The 18,069-nt window shown below is 44.2% G+C and overlaps 1 protein-coding gene across 2 annotated transcripts in view; it reads right to left on the bottom strand.

The window, feature by feature from the left end:
• mcf2a (MCF.2 cell line derived transforming sequence a) overlaps positions 1–12,713 on the bottom strand; it is a 199,047-nt gene extending 186,334 nt beyond the window's left edge. For both annotated transcript variants that reach the window (XM_060832397.1, XM_060832396.1), the window contains exon 1: positions 12,206–12,713. In XM_060832397.1, coding sequence (XP_060688380.1) covers positions 12,206–12,302 — 97 coding nt within the window. In that variant the 5' untranslated portion in view covers positions 12,303–12,713. The remainder of the gene's footprint in view (positions 1–12,205) is intronic.
• Between the last annotated feature and the right edge of the window lie 5,356 nt (positions 12,714–18,069).

Consider the following 18,069-nt stretch of genomic DNA (forward strand, 5'->3'; position numbering starts at 1 on the left):
TCCTGTCCTTTCCCCATAACCCCTTGATTCCCTGACTGATCAAGAATCTGTCGATCTCAGCCTTAAATATACACCAGGACCATGCCCCCACAGCTCTCTGTGGCAAGGAGTTCTAAACACTCACAACCCCTTGAGAGAAGAAATTTCTCTTCGTCTCAGTCTTCAATTGACTCCCCTTTATTCTGAGACTATGTCCTCTGGTCTTAAGAGTCTCAGACTCTCAGCATTTATCCTGTCAAGCCCCTTAAGAATCTGAAATATTTCAATGTGAATGTTACGACATTTCAACTGCTCACCATAATAGAGATTGTGAGGTTTCCTGTCCCAACTCCCATCCCAGACAGTGCATTCCAGACCCTCACCGCCCTCACTGAAATACTCCAACCCAGGCAACATCCTGGTGAATCTCCTCTGCACCATCTCCAGTACAATCACGTTGCTCTGATAGTGTGGGGGCCAGAACTGCACACAGTACTCCAGCTAAAGCCAAACCCAAGTTCTGTACATCTCCAACATCACGTCTCTGTTATTATAAGCTAGATTAGATTAGACTTACAGTATGGAAACAGGCCCTTCGGCCCAACAAGTCCACACCGACCCGCCGAAGTGCAACCCACCCATACCCCTACATTTACCCCTTACCTAACACTACGGGCAATTTTAGCTTGGCCAATTCACCTGACCCGCACATCTTTGGACTGTGGGAGGAAACCGGAGCACCCGGAGGAAACCCACACAGACACGGGGAGAACGTGCAAACTCCACACAGTCAGTCACCTGAGTCGGGAATTGAACCCGGGTCTACAGGCGCTGTGAGGCAGCAGTGCTAACCACTGTGCCACCGTGCCGCCGTGAGGCTATGCCTCAACTGATAAAGGCAAGTGTTCCGAATGCTCTAACTGCCCTATTACTCTGCCTTGTTGCTATCATGGACAAACATCTCAATATCCTTCTGTTCCTTTGAGCTTCCTAGTGTCCTGTCATGCACTGAGTACTCCCTTGCCTGGCTACTTATTCCAAAGTTCATCACCTCACGTTTATCAGGATTAAATTCCATTTGCCACTGATCTGCTCATCTATATGCTCTTCTATACTATTAACGACCAATATGGATCCAGCACCGATCGCTGTGGTATGCCAATGGACACCAGCCTCCAGTAAAACAGCCTTCTGCCAACACCTTCTGTATTCCGTCACTAAGCTAATTTGGGATCCAGAGTTGAAAAGTGTGGCACTGGAAAAGCACAGCAGATCGGGAAGCATTTGAAGAGCAGGAGATTCGACCAGGTCAACCCTCCTGCTCCTTGGATGCTGCCTGACCTGCTGTGCTTTTTAAGTGCCACACTTTTCAACGCTGACTCTCCAGCATCTGCAACCCTCACTTTCTCCCAATTTTGGATCCAAGTTGCCAGGTTATCCTGGATCCCATGTGGTTTTGTCTTGTTTATCAGTCTCCTACGTGGGACATTGTCAAAAGGCTTTGCCGAAATCTATATAAACTACATCAACTGCCCATCCTCATGGGTTTGGAAGGTGCTGTCTGAGGAATTTTGGTGAATTTCTGTAGTGCATCTTGTAGATGGTACACACTGCTGCTACTGAGCGTCGGTGGTGAAGGGAGTGGATGTGGGGCAAATCAAGCGGCTGCTTTGTCCTGGATGGTGTCAAATTTCTCTAGTGTTGTTGGAGCTGCACCCATCCATACTGTTACTGGTAGGCAGTGATGTCTGGGACATTGTGAGTATGACTATGTCAATTGCTTGACTTCAGAAGAACAGTCATAGCAGACTTGAAACATTAAATCAGTTTCTCTCTCCACAGGTGCTGCCAGATCTCTTGAACTTTTCCAGCAATTTGTTTTTGTTTCTGATTTCCAACATCTGCAGTTTTTTGTTTTTTTCTCCACGGAGTGAGGAAGGCTTTGGGGGTTTGACTGTGCTCTTGTTGTCTCCGGTGCCTAGCTCAATGCCAGGTGGTCCAACCAAAGTTGCATTAACATCTGCCCGTTCTGATGATCCTATTGTTTTGGGCAAGAAGAAGTGGTCTGTAATGAGGGTCCTGATGGGTCATCTCTGGTGGTCTTTGTAGTTACACTGAACTGGTAAGTGTCACTTCTATCGATTGTATGTATTATACAAGGTGCCAAAATTGAAGGAGCACAGAGATTGTGGAGTCTTTCAGGGTTAGAGGAGATTACAGAGATTAGGGAGGTTTAAAATAACGAGTAGCTAGGACATCCTGTTAGTTCAGCTTCAGTCTCAGACAATACAAGTTCGGCTCATGTGTGTGACAAATTAAAATTGTGCAATGTCATTACTTTCCAATTTCAACGAATCAGTTAAAGTCTCATTCAAATAATTGTTCCAAAAATAAGCATGTGATAAACATGGGGCTGAATGATGGTGACACCAGTGTTAAATCTGACCTTTACGCAGAGGGCACTGAGTTTAGGATCAGATTCCTGTTGATTTATTAATAACTCAACATTCTGTGAATTCAATAGATTTATTTTAGAGCTGCACTGGACTGTAGCACAGTTCCTTCAATGAATAGATATTGTTCCTGCAGTAAGATCGCTCTAATCAGCTGAGAATCAGCAATCACACCCACACACCTGCATTAAATAGCTGCACCTGACGTTAATCCACCTCCTCACCCTGAACAGTCTCTGATGTATTCCAGTACCCACCCTAGGCAGGGCCACTTACCTGCCAATTGTAGTTTAATTGATAACATTCTTGTCTTCTGAGTCAGAATATGATGGATCTAAGAAAGGTTATTAATCCTGATGAACGCTATATCTTCTGCCTCAGGACCCTTCAACCACACGCCATCAACATCGACTTCACCAGTTTTCAAATCCCCCCTCCCCCACCTCATCCCAGATCCAATCCTCCAACCCGGCACCGCCCTCTGGACCTGTCCATCTTTCTTCTCACCTATCTGCTCCACCCTTACCACCGACCTATCACAATTACTCCCCACCTGCATCGCCTTCCTAGCTACCGTCCCCCCTAGCCTCACACCCACCCTCCGATTTACCTCTCAGCCTCCTCTCTCCTTCATATTTCTGATGAAGGGCTTATGCCCGAAACATTGATTCTCCTGCTCCTCGGATGCTGCTGTACTTTTCCAGCGCTACATCTTTTGACTCCTACATTCCTGCTGGCCTACTGTAAGAGTACTACACTGTTGGAGGTGCTCTCTTCTCAATGAAATATTCAGGAGTACAGCCACAGTTATGATATAACAAACACAGCAGCTCATGTGTGAACAGTCAGATCCTACACACAGCAAATTGCAATTAAAGAACAGCCAATTGATTACTCTGCAGGGCATTAGCTCATCCACCAGCATCAACATCCACTCCCTTCAACGCTCAGAAGTTGCAGTATGTACATTTACAAGATGCACTGCAACAATTCACCAAAGGCTCCTCTGACAGCATCTTCTAAACCTGAGACCTCTACCATTGAGAACATAGAACATAGAGAAATGTAGCGCAGTACAAGCCCTTTGGCCCTCGATGTTGCACCGATCCAAGCCCACCTAACCTACACTAGCCCACTATCCTCCATATGCCTATCCAATGCCCGTTTAAATACCCATAAAGAGGGAGAGTCCACCACTGCTACTGGCAGGGCATTCCATGAACTCACGACTCGCTGAGTAAAGAATCTACCCCTAACATCTGTCCTATACATACCTCCCCTTAATTTAAAGCTATGCCTCCTCGTAATAGCTGACTCCATACGTGGAGAAAGCTCTGCCCACCATTGATAAGGCACAAGTCAGAGGTGTGATAGAATACTCTCCACCAGCTCCAACAATATACAAGAAGCTTGGCACCATGCAGAACAAAGCAGCCCACTTGATTGGCAGCACACCCACAAACATCCACTCCCTTCACCACTGACGTTCAGTAGCAGCAGAGTGTACTATCTACAAGATGTACTGCAAAAATTCACCAATGTTCCTCAGACAGCATCTTGCAAACCCATGACTACTTCCACCTAGAAGGACAAGGGCAACAGATACAAGGGAACATTACCCTTTGCAAGTTCCCCTCCGAGCCACTGACCATCCTGACTTGGAAATACATTGCTGTTCCTTCACTGTTGCTGCTTCTTAGAATTCTCTCCCCAAGGGCATTGTTGGTCTAGCTACAGCACATGGACTGCAGTAGCTCAAGAAGGCAGCTCACCCCCACCTTCTCAAGGACAATTGGAGATAGGAAGAAAATGGCAGCTTTGCTATTTATGCCAACAGCCCTGAATGGAGAAAATAGAAAAGGAAACATACTCCTAGTATTGATATTATTTGGCAGGGTCTGGGTTTAATATACCAACAGTACCTTGGGGATTGTGTAAGGAAACAGTTAAATGCTCACATTTTGGAACATCTGCCCATTCTGATGATGTCACTGTTTTGGGCAAGAAGAACTGGTCTGTAATGAGAGTCCTGATGCAAATGCTCAAACTCTGTGTATCTCAGTCTGCTCTGGCCTATATGGGCAAAGCAAAGATATTTTTCCAAAGAGTCCAACCATGGGCAGTACAGTGGCTCAATGGTTGGCACTGCTGCCTCACAGCGCCAGGAACCTGGGTTTCATTCCCACCTCGGGCAACTGTCTGTGTGGAGTTTGCATGTTCTCTCTGTGTCTGCGTGGGTTCCTCTGGGTGCTCCGGTTTCCTCCCACAGTCCAAAGATGTGCAGGTTAGGTGAATTGGCCATGCTAAATTGCCCATAGTGTTAGGTGCATTAGTCAGGGGTAAATATAGGGAAGGGGACTGAGACTGGGTCGGGGTGGGTTACTCTTCAGAGGGTCGGTGAAGGCTTGTTGTCTCCATACTGTAGGGAATCTAATCTAATCTTTAACCAGACAACGTCAATGAACCAACAGCAGAGTACCCCCCCCACCCCCCCCAAAAGGCAAGCTCACCTCAGGCAGCTGGTCCTGCTGCTGATTAAAGCTGCTCATTCTGTTGAGTTTTTGATCGTGCAATTAACACCAAGAGTGAAATTAACTAGCAGGAAGAAGAATTGCTCCATCAAGAGGCAAACGTTTCAAAGTCTCATTTGCAGAATTTCCTGTAGGTTTGCAGTCTCCTCGTGAGCACCAGGTTTTCCAGGTTTTCCGAGGCCTGGCAATCTCGCACACACGCCTCCTCCTTCTTTGTCAACCAAGAGAGAGCTGCACATTTCTAACACGGGATTCCAATCGGAAATGTGGAACTGTACTTCTGATCGTAGGGCAGAGCTGTCAAGGAGGACAAAAACCAAGCCACATATTCACTGGGGTCAGCTGTCCCCATTCCAACATTTCAATGTCCTGACAACTACTTCGACAGCTGCTGGTGAACAATAAGTCAGTGTGAGGTGAGGGTGCCGGGATGGGACGTTTATATTGACTGATGGCTGGAAGGAGCTGGTGAGTAGTATGCCAGGATGTACATTGGAAAGAGATTGAGCACATAAGCATTTAACATAGGTTAGGCTGAGTGTGGGAAATCAGGTCTAGCAGGGTCTAGGAAGGGTGAATGGTGGGTCCCAGTGGGGTGTGAGGGGGGTATTTCAGGTCCAGAGCTGGGTGTGGGTAAGGGGAGGAAACATGTCCAGAGTAGGCTGGAAAAGGGATGGAGGCAGGTCCAGGTGAAGGTGGTGTGGAGCAGCAGATCCTGTAGAGTGAAGGGGACTTGGGTCTCCAGGGAGAGTGCTGGGTGTCAGCTCAAGGTGTTGGGGAGCTAGTGGGTCTGAGAGATGTGTAGTTGGGAGAGTGTGTCATTAGAATGGGATCTGTTTCACAATTACTCATGTATTCCCTTGCCTAAATCATTAATATATATTGTGAATAACCGGAGTCCAAACACAATCCTTATTAATCATTGGCTGTCAATCAATGAAGGACCTGTTCATTCTTAGTCTTTGTTTCCTGTCTGCAAACTAGTCCTCTCTCTATGTCAGGATACACCCACCCTCAATCCTGCCACCTTCAATTTTATAGCTGAAAATGTGTTGCTGGTTAAAGCGCAGCAGGTCAGGCAGCATCCAAGGAACAGGAAATTTGACGTTTCGGGCATATGCCATATTTCCATTTAAGATGTGAGTCATCCAATTAGAAATCTGCAGATAATTAAAAGCTGAGAAAGTCTAAGCCCTCATTTTTGTGAGTGTTCATTGTGATAAAGCTTGACAGGAAAGAAATTAGAGATAATTAGTTAAATTTAACTCGAATATTTGTTATGGGGATAATTACTCCAGATTTGAATCACAGTATCGCATAAGATAATTAAATTTGTTATGCTGCATATTTTGAGATTTTTCAAACTGTGTTTTATAATTAGATATCTTGTTTGCTTTTGCTTATTTTTGGTTTTCTTTAGTGTAATAAACTTCTATTGTATTGTTAAAGAAACACTGCAGTGACATGTGACTATATTTCAGAATCAACCACCAAGTTAATAGATCACATAGATTCCCTACAGTGTTGAAACAGACCATTTGGCCCAACAAGCCCACACCGACCCTCTGAAGAGTAACCCACCCAGAGCCATCACCCTAACCTACAGTTACCCCTGACTAATGCACCTAACTTACACATCCCTGAACACGACGAGTAATTTAGCACCACCAATTCACCTAACTTGCACATCTTGGATCTGTGGGAGGAAATCGGAGCACCCGGAAGGAAACCCACAGACACGGGGAGAATGTGCAAACTCCACACAGACAGTCGCTCCAGGCTGGAATTGAACCTGGGTCCTTGGCGCTGTGAGACAGCAGTGCTAACCACTCAGCCACCGTGCCATCCATGGTTGGACTCTTTGGAAAAGTATCTTTGCTTTGCCCATATAGGCCTGAGCACACCGAGATGCACAGCTTTGCCAGAACAGCATCGCTTTCAGATCTGTTTAGATCCATTTGGGTCAAAGTCTTACATTTCTAAAGGGTCTGAACTCAACATGTCTAGACATCTATCAGATCCATTTGAATCTTCTTTTGAAAACTCTTTGGTTTTTAGGTTGTACATTGGCTGGGATCGTAACACAAGCAATATCGATAAAGGCAAACTTGTAGATGTGCTGTACTTGGATTTTAAAAGACATTAAATAACGTCCCACATCAAAGGTTGACTACAAACTAACAGCATATGGAGTAGTGGGGTAACATATTATCCTGAAGAGAGGATTGGTTAGTCAACAGGAAGCAGACAGTAGGCATAAATGGAACATTTTGGGTTGGCTTGATAAAGAAAATCTGCAGACTTGTGTACCCATGTTTCAGTGAATGACACCATGATGAATAAATAAAAATTGATCTATCAAGTCAGACTTTATCCCTGGGATCTGACTTGTCCAATAGTACCATCAGCTGGAACCATTACAATATGTAATGACATTACCTTTAGTGAATACTATCAACATCATGCAGTTTACCATTGACCAGAAAATGGATGGGGCAACCATATAAATATAGTGGCTACAAGAGCAGGTCAGAGGCTAGGAATACTGTGGCAAGTAACTTACCTCCTGATTCCCCAAAGCCTGTCCACCATTTACAAGGCAGAGGTCAAAAGTGTGATAGGATACTCCCTACTCTAAGGATGAGTGCAGCTCCAATAACACTCAGGAAGATCGACACCATCGGGGATAAAACAGCCTGTTCATCAGTACCATATCCCCAACCTTAACCTTCAATCCCTCCACCAATCACACACATGTGCTTCCATTCCTATGTCTTAAGGTCTTGTGAACATCACATGATGGGTCAAATACTGCCCGAAAATGACTTAATGTCTTGGCGAGGTTTAGCAGCAGTTTCAATGTGAATGACCAGAAATACAGAAGTAGGCCAGATGTTCAAACCAACTCTACCATGCTCCACCCTGGCTGACCACTTTCCTCAACTCTGTCTTCCCGCGCTAACCCCATGTCCCTTGATGTTATTGGTTTGTAGAAATCTATCGATCTAGGCTTGTACTCATTCAGTGACTAAATTTCAGTGGCCCTCAGGAGCAAAAAAAATCCAAAAATTCACTCCAATCTGAGTGAAGAAATCTCTCCTCCTCTCAGTGTAAATGGTTTGCCCTTTATTCTGAGCAGCAGACCAGCCCATTATATAATTCAACCCATTTTTTGTCTTCTCTGGATAAGAGATCCATATGCATTGTTTAACAGGCATTCAGTTAAAAATATTCCATTTATTATTTCTATCAAAGCTATAAATTTATCCATAACTTCCAAGCTGCACACCAATAACTAAAGACCACAAACTTCTAAATTATCCAGAATGCAGCTAGTCAACAGAACTCCGTTTTTTGGGGAAAAATAGATACAGTGACACAGGAAGTTACAATTCAATTGTAGCCTCAGAGCCCATTGCAAAGCAGTTTATTCAATGAAGCAAGTTGCTTGAGCAACCAACATTTTGTTGTGAAGAGTACATTGGGTGGCGTGGGACATCATGTTGAGGAAATGATTCAATTTCACGTATACTTATTTACTGGCAAGGCCAATATTTGATGCCCATCACGGATTGCCCAGGAGATACTGATGGGCCACTTTCTTAAACTAGTGCAGTCTATGAGCTCCCTCGGTACTGCCGTATGTAACATTCTACTGCGAATCCTCTTACAAGGATGCCTTCCTTGAAGAAGCTCTCTTCCTCCCTCTACAAGGATTTCAGTGAGTCCCTCTCTCACTGCACCCCCCAGGTCATCTCCTCTGCACAGAAGCTCTTCAGCCACGTTCTCAAACAGCCTCTCCGCCCCCACCCCACTCCGGCCTATCACCCTCACCTTGACCTCCTTCCACCTATCCCACCTCCATCGCCCCTCCCCCTAGTCCCTCCTCCCTACCTTTTATCTCAGCCGGCTTGGCTCTCTCTCTCTTATTCCTGATGAAGGGCTTATGCTCGAAACGTCGAATTCTCTATTCCTGAGATGCTGCCTAACCTGCTGTGCTTTGACCAGCAACACATTTGCAGCTTAATTCATTTCAACCAACTTATCAGACTCAAGATGCTTTTTCTTATCTCAACCTGTTCAGAGATGTTATGACACACCTGTGGAGCAGGTGGGAGTTGCTCCCTGGCCTCCTAGCTCAGAGGCAGGACATTAGCACTGCACCGAGAAAGCCCCTTAGTCTTAAGAAGAATTTTATTTCACTTCATTTCAGCTATTTCATTCATTTACAAATTAAAATGCTTAATATTTGTTCTGAAAAGTTAATAGCTAAAGTATTCAGTATCATACAGAAGTATGACAATTGACAACTGAGATGAAGACTAAACAGTCAATTCTGTTGTGCATCAGTGAACCAGGCAGATCTAATCAACTTGCTTAGACATTTTATGTTACACCTCTGGAGCAGGAAGAATTTGAACCTGTGCTTCCTTGTTTAGAGAATCGTAGAATTCCTAGAGTGTGGAATCAGGCCATTTGGCCCATCAAGTCCACACTAGCCCATTGAAAGAGTATCCCACCCAAACCCACCCCGAGCTCTGTAACCCTGCATTTCCAACAGCTAATCTACCCACCTTGGACATTATGGGGCAAATTATGACCAATCCACCTAACCTGCACATCTTTGGACTGTGGCAGGAAACCAGAGCATCCGGAGGAAACCCACACAGAAACGGAGGGAGCATGAAATTCAACACAGACAGTCCCCTGAGGCTGGAATCAAACCCAGCTCCCTCGCATTGTGAGGCAGTTGTGTTAAGCACTGAGGCACTGACCCACCCCTAGAGGTATGAAGACTACCACTACGCCACAAAAGTCCCTCAAACATGAAGGATCAATGCAGGCCCCTCTAACCCAATAGGCTACAATGTTACCTACATTGAATGAGAGTTACAAGAAAAGCAGCAAGGTCAGTTGTGGTCCTCAGGTGAAACTGCCTTAGAAAGAGGATATTCACTGAACCAACAATTCTCCATGTAATTACATCCTGATCCCATGTCGGGGTCAGGACCTCAAGCACAGTCGTAAGCTCCATACAGAGATGCCCATCATCGAATTCTAACATCCCGCACTGACCTCCAGGAGCCCTCTTACACAGGACTGCCCCCAACCCTGACTCTCGCCGGTGCCCCTCTACTCCCCACATGCCCTCCCTTACCCCCATCACCTCAAACCCTACAATTTTCACACAGCGGTCAGGACAATTTCAAAATGAAGTCATTGTAGGGAATTATTTGGGAAGCACTGCCTTAGAGTCACTGACTTAGGTCTGCATTTGCCCTACATTTACGATGTTTATATTAATTTTTCATGTACTCCTGTGAACCATATTTTCAGCTTTAAGATTAGCACAGCTTGATATTTTGGTTTAAATGTTTTGAATCTGTGATTTTTTTTTCAGGGCTGGTTATTAATCACACTGAAATGTTAAGAAAAGAGAAGTGTTTATCCCTGAAAATGCATGTGGACTGAACTAACCTCACTGTTACAGTAGAGCACAAGACTACAGCTGGGTTTGAAAAGGTCAAATTTCTTTCTGTGCTCCTGGTGAACAGAAAGTGACTTTTTGAGTCTACAGTCTGCATGCAAACAGGATTGGAGTATTTTTAGCAGGAAGGAGGATTTATGCGGTGGAGGTGCCAGCAGTGTGCAGCTGATTTCTCAGTTTTGACAGTTGTCAGGATGTGAAGAAACAGATGGTATTCATTTGTTCAATGTAACACTTGTGATCAGCGTGTTGCTAACTTTCTAAGCTTCAATTACCATTGAGTGGGTACTAACTCTGAGCTTTGAATCACAAAGTTTGTGTCATTGAGATCCAACCCAGAACCCTACTGCCTGTGTGAAGGAAATTCTGTACTTGTAGAGGTGCCATCTTTCAAATGAGACATGAAGGCCTCATCTGTCCTCCAATGAGAGGCATTTGATCCTATGTCACCACAGGAGGGCAGTTTCACTCAGCATCCCAGATAAAACGTACCTGCTCCCCAACATCACTGGCCACAGCTCCTGGTTGCAAATGTGCTGCTGGTCAAAGCACAGCAGGCCATGCAGCATCTCAGGAATAGAGAATTCGACGTTTCGAGCATAAGCCCTTCATCAGGAATAAGAGAGAGCAGCCAAGCAGGCTAAGATAGAGCAGCTCCTGGTTGTCTATGGGAACTTGCTATTCACAGACGGGTGTAAATTATAACAATGAGTGCACCTGAAAGGTGCTATCAGATGGCCTGGGGCTGTGAGCGGCGCTGTATAAATGTTTTTGTTTCATTCAAGGGAAGTGGACATCGCTGACTGGCTAACCGGTGTCCCATGTCGGGTATTGTCTAAAGCTTTAACAAGCATCAAATCTGGAATATATTCACGCTCGGAAGTAGGGCTAGCCATTGACACTTAGTGAGGACACATTGTACACATTTGTGATTAACAGTGTCATCGCCTGTAAGCTGCTGATTCACTCAAGTTGAAAATGTGCTGCTGGAAAAGCGCAGCAGGTCAGGCAGCATCCAAGGAGCAGGGGAATCGACGTTTCGGGCATTAGCCCTTCTTCAGGAGCCCTCATTCCTGAAGAGGATGCTCCTTGGATGCTGCCTGACCTGCTGCGCTTTTCCAGCAACACATTTTCAGCTCTGATCTCCAGCATCTGCAGTCATCACTTCCTCCTAGGAGATTCACTCAAGTTGTAGACTTTCATTCAGAAGAATTAAGGCGCCTTCGAAAATCAATAAAAGTCTACAGTGTTGCCTTTAATGAATGGTTACACCGTGTCATAACTGAGAAATGCATGCCTTGTACAAACCCGGAAAAAAATACAATCTGGAAACTCCTTGTGTACCGGCTGTGCAGATGTAATTAGATCTGATTCAGCAGTATTGTCAAAATTTGCTAAACTGGAAAGACATTCCAAGTCAGACAGAGAAAAAAAGCAGGCTCGGCTTGGAGTTCCTGGTCAATATCGTTAAATAAAAACAAAGCTGCTTATACATTTTATTGCTGACCAACAGTGCGAGGTTTGAAATGTATAAATGGTCATTTTCCGAGATTAGATTTCACACCCAGAACGGACATGTGCACCTGAATATTAAATAAATTGTTTATTTTCAACTAAATGAATCATTGACGCCACTTGATTGCTGCAGAATAGAAACAAAGTCTCACACGGTCAGGACATTTTTAAAACGGCACAAACTAATGTTAACACTATCACACCAGCACCACAAATAGAGGCAAACTTTTGGCACCTACTTCTCACTGTGGATTCCAGCAGTAAACAGGCACTGCACAGCAGATAGTAGCTCTCCATCTCGGCCTCGGAGATCTTCAGATTGTCCACGGCTGCCATGTCGACTCTGTTTGTGAAATCCTCTCCCTCCTACACAACAAGCCGGTTCACAGGCTGTGCTCAACTCAGCATCTCACCCGCAACAAAAAACGCAGAAAGTGGTCTCCTCCCCACCTCCCGATTCATCACAGGAACAGGCGCCAGTGAATATTCCGGTCACCTTAACAAATAAAAACTCGGAGGCAGCCAACACAGTGGTTTTTGGATGTAAACGTGGCAAAGGAGCACACACACACACAAACACCCACGCAGCGAGACAGAGACACACAGGCAGGTATTGGATGTAGCAACACCTCAGTGTCCCGGCACAGAGCTGCAGTACCAACCACCCAGCCTCACTGCGCACCCGCCTGAACAGGATGAACACATGACAGAGATTTTCCCATCTTAGCCAGAAACTCGGCCAGCTGGTACACCTCTGCTTTTACAGTTTAACCCAGTACCTGGCGGCAAATGCTATGACACCCTGTTTATTTGTTTCCAGTTTTGGTTCGCCCCTCCCTCTACGTGATATTATTAACCAGCAGATCAAATGACACGGTGACATGCAACATACAACTATTATCAGCCATTATTAGCTGCTGTGCTTACATTTACCAATGCATTTATGAAGATCAACACAATTATCTTTTCAGGCATCATTTGCCATGTGGTACATGGCGAATGAGTTGCATCAGACAAAATTCCTCCTGGTCATATTTAATATTACAACATATTCCAGGGGTGGAACATTTGTCATTGCCCTTGGATTAAATTAGTTTAGATTGTGATCCTTTCATCACCCTGAACTCTCTGCAACTCCAAGAAGTTAGTAACATGCCTGCAGATGGTAAGAATAAACTAATCAGATCCCCAAATAAAACCTGCAGTGAACTTTCGCAGTAGGTTAATCTGGTGTTTGATCACTGAATATATTCCATTCAGCAACTAGAGTAAGTTATGTGGCCCTCCAAGCCTGTTCCCCCCATTTAATAAGATCGGGGCTGATCTGATTTTAACCTCAGCTCTACCTTCCTGTATATCCCCTTGGTCTTCAGAAATCTACCTCCCTCTGCCTTTTCCAAAGACTCACAACAAGGATGGTCTTTAACCACTGAAACTATTACATAAGAAGTAAATTATCCAGTTAGAAGGATCTTAATATAAACCACAAAACCAAGTTCCAACCTGTTTCTTAACAGCATCCTTTATCGAGAAGCAATCTTTAAATCTTTATTTAAACTGGATCCCCTCACTTATTTCTTCTTCAACTGTGCAGACAATTTTATGATTCCCTCCAGTGTCTGCTGTTAGGGAGTTCCAGGATTTTGACCCAGTGACAGTGAAGCAACGGTGATACATTTCCAAGTCAGAATGGCGAACAGCTTGGAGAGGAACTTGCAGGTGGTGATGTTACCACGTATCAGCTGATTTTATCACTCAGGTGATAGTTGTTGTGGTGGTTCTTTATTCGCTTGTGGGATGCGAGGGTCACTGGGCCAGCATTTATTGCAGAACGTAGTTACCCTAGAAAAGGTGGTCGTGGTGAGCTGCCTTCTTGAACCACTATAATCCACAAAATTTCCTGTACATAATCTTCACAACTCCTACGATCTAAACTTTCTCAGTTCCAACAACTTGAAGATTTATATCCAAACTCACCTGGGTTTGGAAACTCCACAGACTAAAACCATTTCTGCTGAGGTGGTGGACTCCCCTGAACTGAAATTGCTTCCCCTGCTAAAAGAAACTTCTGAACTGAACTCTAGAACCTTTTAAATGCAAAACTGAACTAATTTTCTTTATACATCTAATCTGCTTGGCATAAACCCTTCAATAGATCAAATTTATCATTCACACTTAACAGGTTCTCCCAGGCACTCCCCCTGCAGCCTCAGACTTTCTTCAAAGTGATACATACCAATCACTGTCACAAACTTTCCATCCTTGTAAAGAAAAGCTTCACAGGACTGATCCACAACCATCTGCCCCTATTTGGAAATCCAGAAATATAATACACTGTACACTTTTCACCTCAAGAAAAGTGGTAACTTTGAGATCTCACAGCTTTCATTTTGTCATGTGGTTTCATTTAAAAGCTCCATGCCACACAGGTCTTTCTCCTTTTTGATGCCTTGGCTGAACTATTTTTGACAAGTTTCTACAATTAACAAGTTTCACAACTCTGACTGGATCTGGTCCACCTTGAAAAACAGGACCAAGACACTAGCTACAGTCAAAATACCCACAGGCATTCTTCCGCTTTAAAACAAACTATCCCACGTAACGTCAGCGTAAGAGTAGACAGTGTGGTGCTGGGAAAGCACAGCAGGTCAGGCAGCACCCGAGGAGCAGGAGAATCGACGTTTCCGGCATAAGCTCTTCATCAGGGATGAGGCTTGTGGGTTGGGGTGGGGCTGGGGAAGGTAGCTGGTAATGCAATAGGTAGGTGAAGGCAGGGGGGCTGATAGGTTGGAGAAGCGGGTCGAGCGGAGAGATGGGAAAGAGGATGGACAGATAAAGAGGGCAGTGCCAAGTTGTAGGCTTGTGACTGGGATAAGGTGGGGGGAGGCAAAATGAGGAAACTGGTGAAATCCACATTAATCCTGTGTGGTTGCAGGGTCCCAAGGCGTCCTTCTTCCAGGCGTTGGATGGTGATGAAGGCAGCCCAGGACCTGCATGCCCTTGGCAAAGTGGGAAGGGAAGGGGAATTGAAGTGTTCAGCCACAGGGCAGCGGGGTTGGTTGGTGGGGTGTCCCAGAGATGATCTTTGAAACAATCCGCAAGTTGGCTTCCTGTCTCCCCAACGTAGCGGAGAATTTTCCTGCTCCTCAGATGTTGCCTGACCTGCTTTGCTTTTCTAGCGCCGCACTCATTTCTGATCTGCAGTCAGTCCTCGCTTTCTCCTAATGTCAGTTTAACCCAATGTCAAAAAATTCACCTGGGTGCCATGTACCTACTGTTGTTCCAAAGTAGCTGTGAGATAATTTTCTTTAAAGTCAGATTTCAAATTCTTAAAAATCTTTAATAAATGCATTTCCCAATACAACAGGGAGAGGCGTTGGTGCAGTCGTAACGTTCGTGGACTAGTTATATTTAACCCCAGGTTAGTGATCTTGGTACATGGTTTTGAATCCCATCAATGCAGGTTGTGAAATCTGAGTTCAGTACTAACTGGAAATATTTTTAAAAAAAACTAGTCTATTGGTGACCATCAGACTAGTATCTATTGTAGTAAAATGCATTTTAGGGAAGGAATTGGCCTTCTTTCTCTGGCCTACATATGAGTCCACACCCACTGTTGTCTTACAAGTGTAGAGTCCTCTCGCTTGTTTTTCCCCCCTCAGCATGGGTGGCATAGTGGCCTCACAGCACCAGAGACCCAGGTTCAACACCGCCCTCAGGCGACTGACTGTGTGGAGTTTGCACATTCTCGCAGTGTCTGCGTGGGTTTCGTCCGGGTGCTCTGGTTTCCTCCCACAGTCCAAAGATGTGCGGGTCAGGTGAATTGGCTATGCTAAATTGCCCGTAGTGTTAGGTATGGGGTAAATGTAGGGGCATGGGTGGATTGTGCTTCGGCGGGTCGGTGTGGACTTGTTGGGCCGAAGGGCCTGTTTCCACATTGTAAGTAATCTAATCATTCCAACTTTCGATTATCAGGCTGTTAAACAATTTTAATACTTATTCTTAAAAAAGGGTGCAAATGCTGTAAGGTTTATTCTGGAAACTCCCAAGCTCCCACATTGGGACCACGTTAGGTCAGGACTTCCCCCAGCATCCCCAGCGAAGCTGTGCAGAAACCCCAGTTTGCTCAGTTGTGGTATCAAGAATGAAGTGCTAGGTTTGTTTCACGATTTTCATTCTTTCGCCATTTGATTACATTAACACAAAATGATAAAATGTAACTCGGAAACTCTTGTGATAGAGGATACAGATGAGTATGAGCAGCATAAATGGGGATGTATTTTTTTTTAATGCTGGTCTTACCAACAACACTCGCATTCCATGAAAGAATGAAGAGACAAACATTGCTGCAGCCACACAGTAAGTGATGTGGGGTTGGGGTGGAGCAGAGCCACAGTAGGTAAGGAGATATTATTCGATAAATGCACTTTGTTCCACCCTGATTTCTGGCACTAGACCTAGGAATTTGAGGCTCTCTCATTTTACAAGTAGGTATCTAATAGTATACTCCCTTAGTTAACCAACGCTGTGCAACCTGCATGCAATGACATGGCGTTGCAAACATGGAAAAAGTAGTTCACAATCATGTCACCAGAATTTAGATTCTAGAGCAACAAAGATCGGTTTGGAAAAGTTGAGACAATTTAAAAACTCAAAATTGTGGGCATTTCGCTAGAACAGAAATGATAAAGAGGCAACAAGTTTTCATGGGGGGAAATTATTGTTTCTAACAGATTAACAAGCACACTACAGAGGCACAGACAACGATTTACAATAAATTGATGACAATTTAAAAGGGAAAATCAAAAGAAATATACTCAAAGGGCAGAAGATGACCAAAAGAGGTAACTTTGATTGAAGATATAGTTCTGGCTCAGTGCATTGAATTGCCTCTTTCAATGCTGTAATTTCTGCATTTCAAGTGATGGTGTCTCTGGGCATAAAGTAAAGCCCATTTATGATTTTGCTTGTTTGGTAATATTTGTACTGTCTTTCCCCTTGTGAGGACCAATGCTCGATTTTGCAGAATCAAATCGAGAACTATCAGAATTAACTGAATGCTGCCAGAGCATTTACTTATTTTTCTGTGGAGGAGAATCAATAAACATAAACCAGACAACCAGAACGATGGGTGCAGGTTTACCTGATCCAAACATACTCAAATGGATTCACGGCAAATGGCATTTCAACCTCTGCCTTTTACATCTAATATGCAACATAAACATTGCACAATTCTAAAATAGCCTGAAGCAAACAGTGTGGGTTTAAATGTGTGTTTTTTCAACATTACGTTAAAACATTGTATCCTGTCACAAAGTAAAACTGAGTAAATTCCATTCCATCCAAGTATCATTCTGATATTTTTATTTCCCAATATCACACAGCAACTCTCCTTATTCTCCTTCTGATTAAAAAAAAGTATAAAAACTCAGCTGTGTGTGTGCGCGCACACACACATAGACATGTCTACGTCAAAGATCTGACTACATTGACGCTATTTTCCAGTGCATGGATGGTAGACATTTGAAATTCTCCCACAATGGCAGTTGATGCTAGATCAGCTGTCAATTTTAAACTGAGACAGATAACTTTTTTAAAGAAAAGCTCTTAAGGCTTAATGGGCCAAAGACAGCTATATGTCGTTGGCCACAGATCAGTCACTATTGAATGGTGGAATAAACTCAATGGGCTGAATGGCCTCCTTCTGTTCCTATGTTCCTAATCCCATTCTTTGTCTTTATGAGAACTAATCTGCCCTGTCAGACAATATTTCCTCCTTTAATGCCTCCCATTGATCTAAGACAGTTTGTTTGCAAGTAGTTGGTCCTAGCTCAATGGGGCCAAATTTTACCTTGGAAAATGTTAATTTTACTCAGTTTAGAGCTTTCACTGCCATGCCATCCTTAACATCTTCTGTAACAATCCTAAATCTAACTGTCCAAAATGCTCATCTACTGATATGCCCTTGGTCTCATTTCCAAACATTATGTCCAAAACTGCAACTCTCCCTTGTTCGGCTTTCTAGGTACTGGCTAAAAAGGTTCTCCTGCACACAAGTTAAGAACTTTGTTCATTTCCTATGTTGCACACAAATTGTCCCAAT

The sequence above is a fragment of the Hemiscyllium ocellatum genome, chromosome 11 (genome assembly GCF_020745735.1).
Source record: "Hemiscyllium ocellatum isolate sHemOce1 chromosome 11, sHemOce1.pat.X.cur, whole genome shotgun sequence".
Taxonomy (NCBI): Eukaryota; Metazoa; Chordata; class Chondrichthyes; order Orectolobiformes; family Hemiscylliidae; genus Hemiscyllium; species Hemiscyllium ocellatum.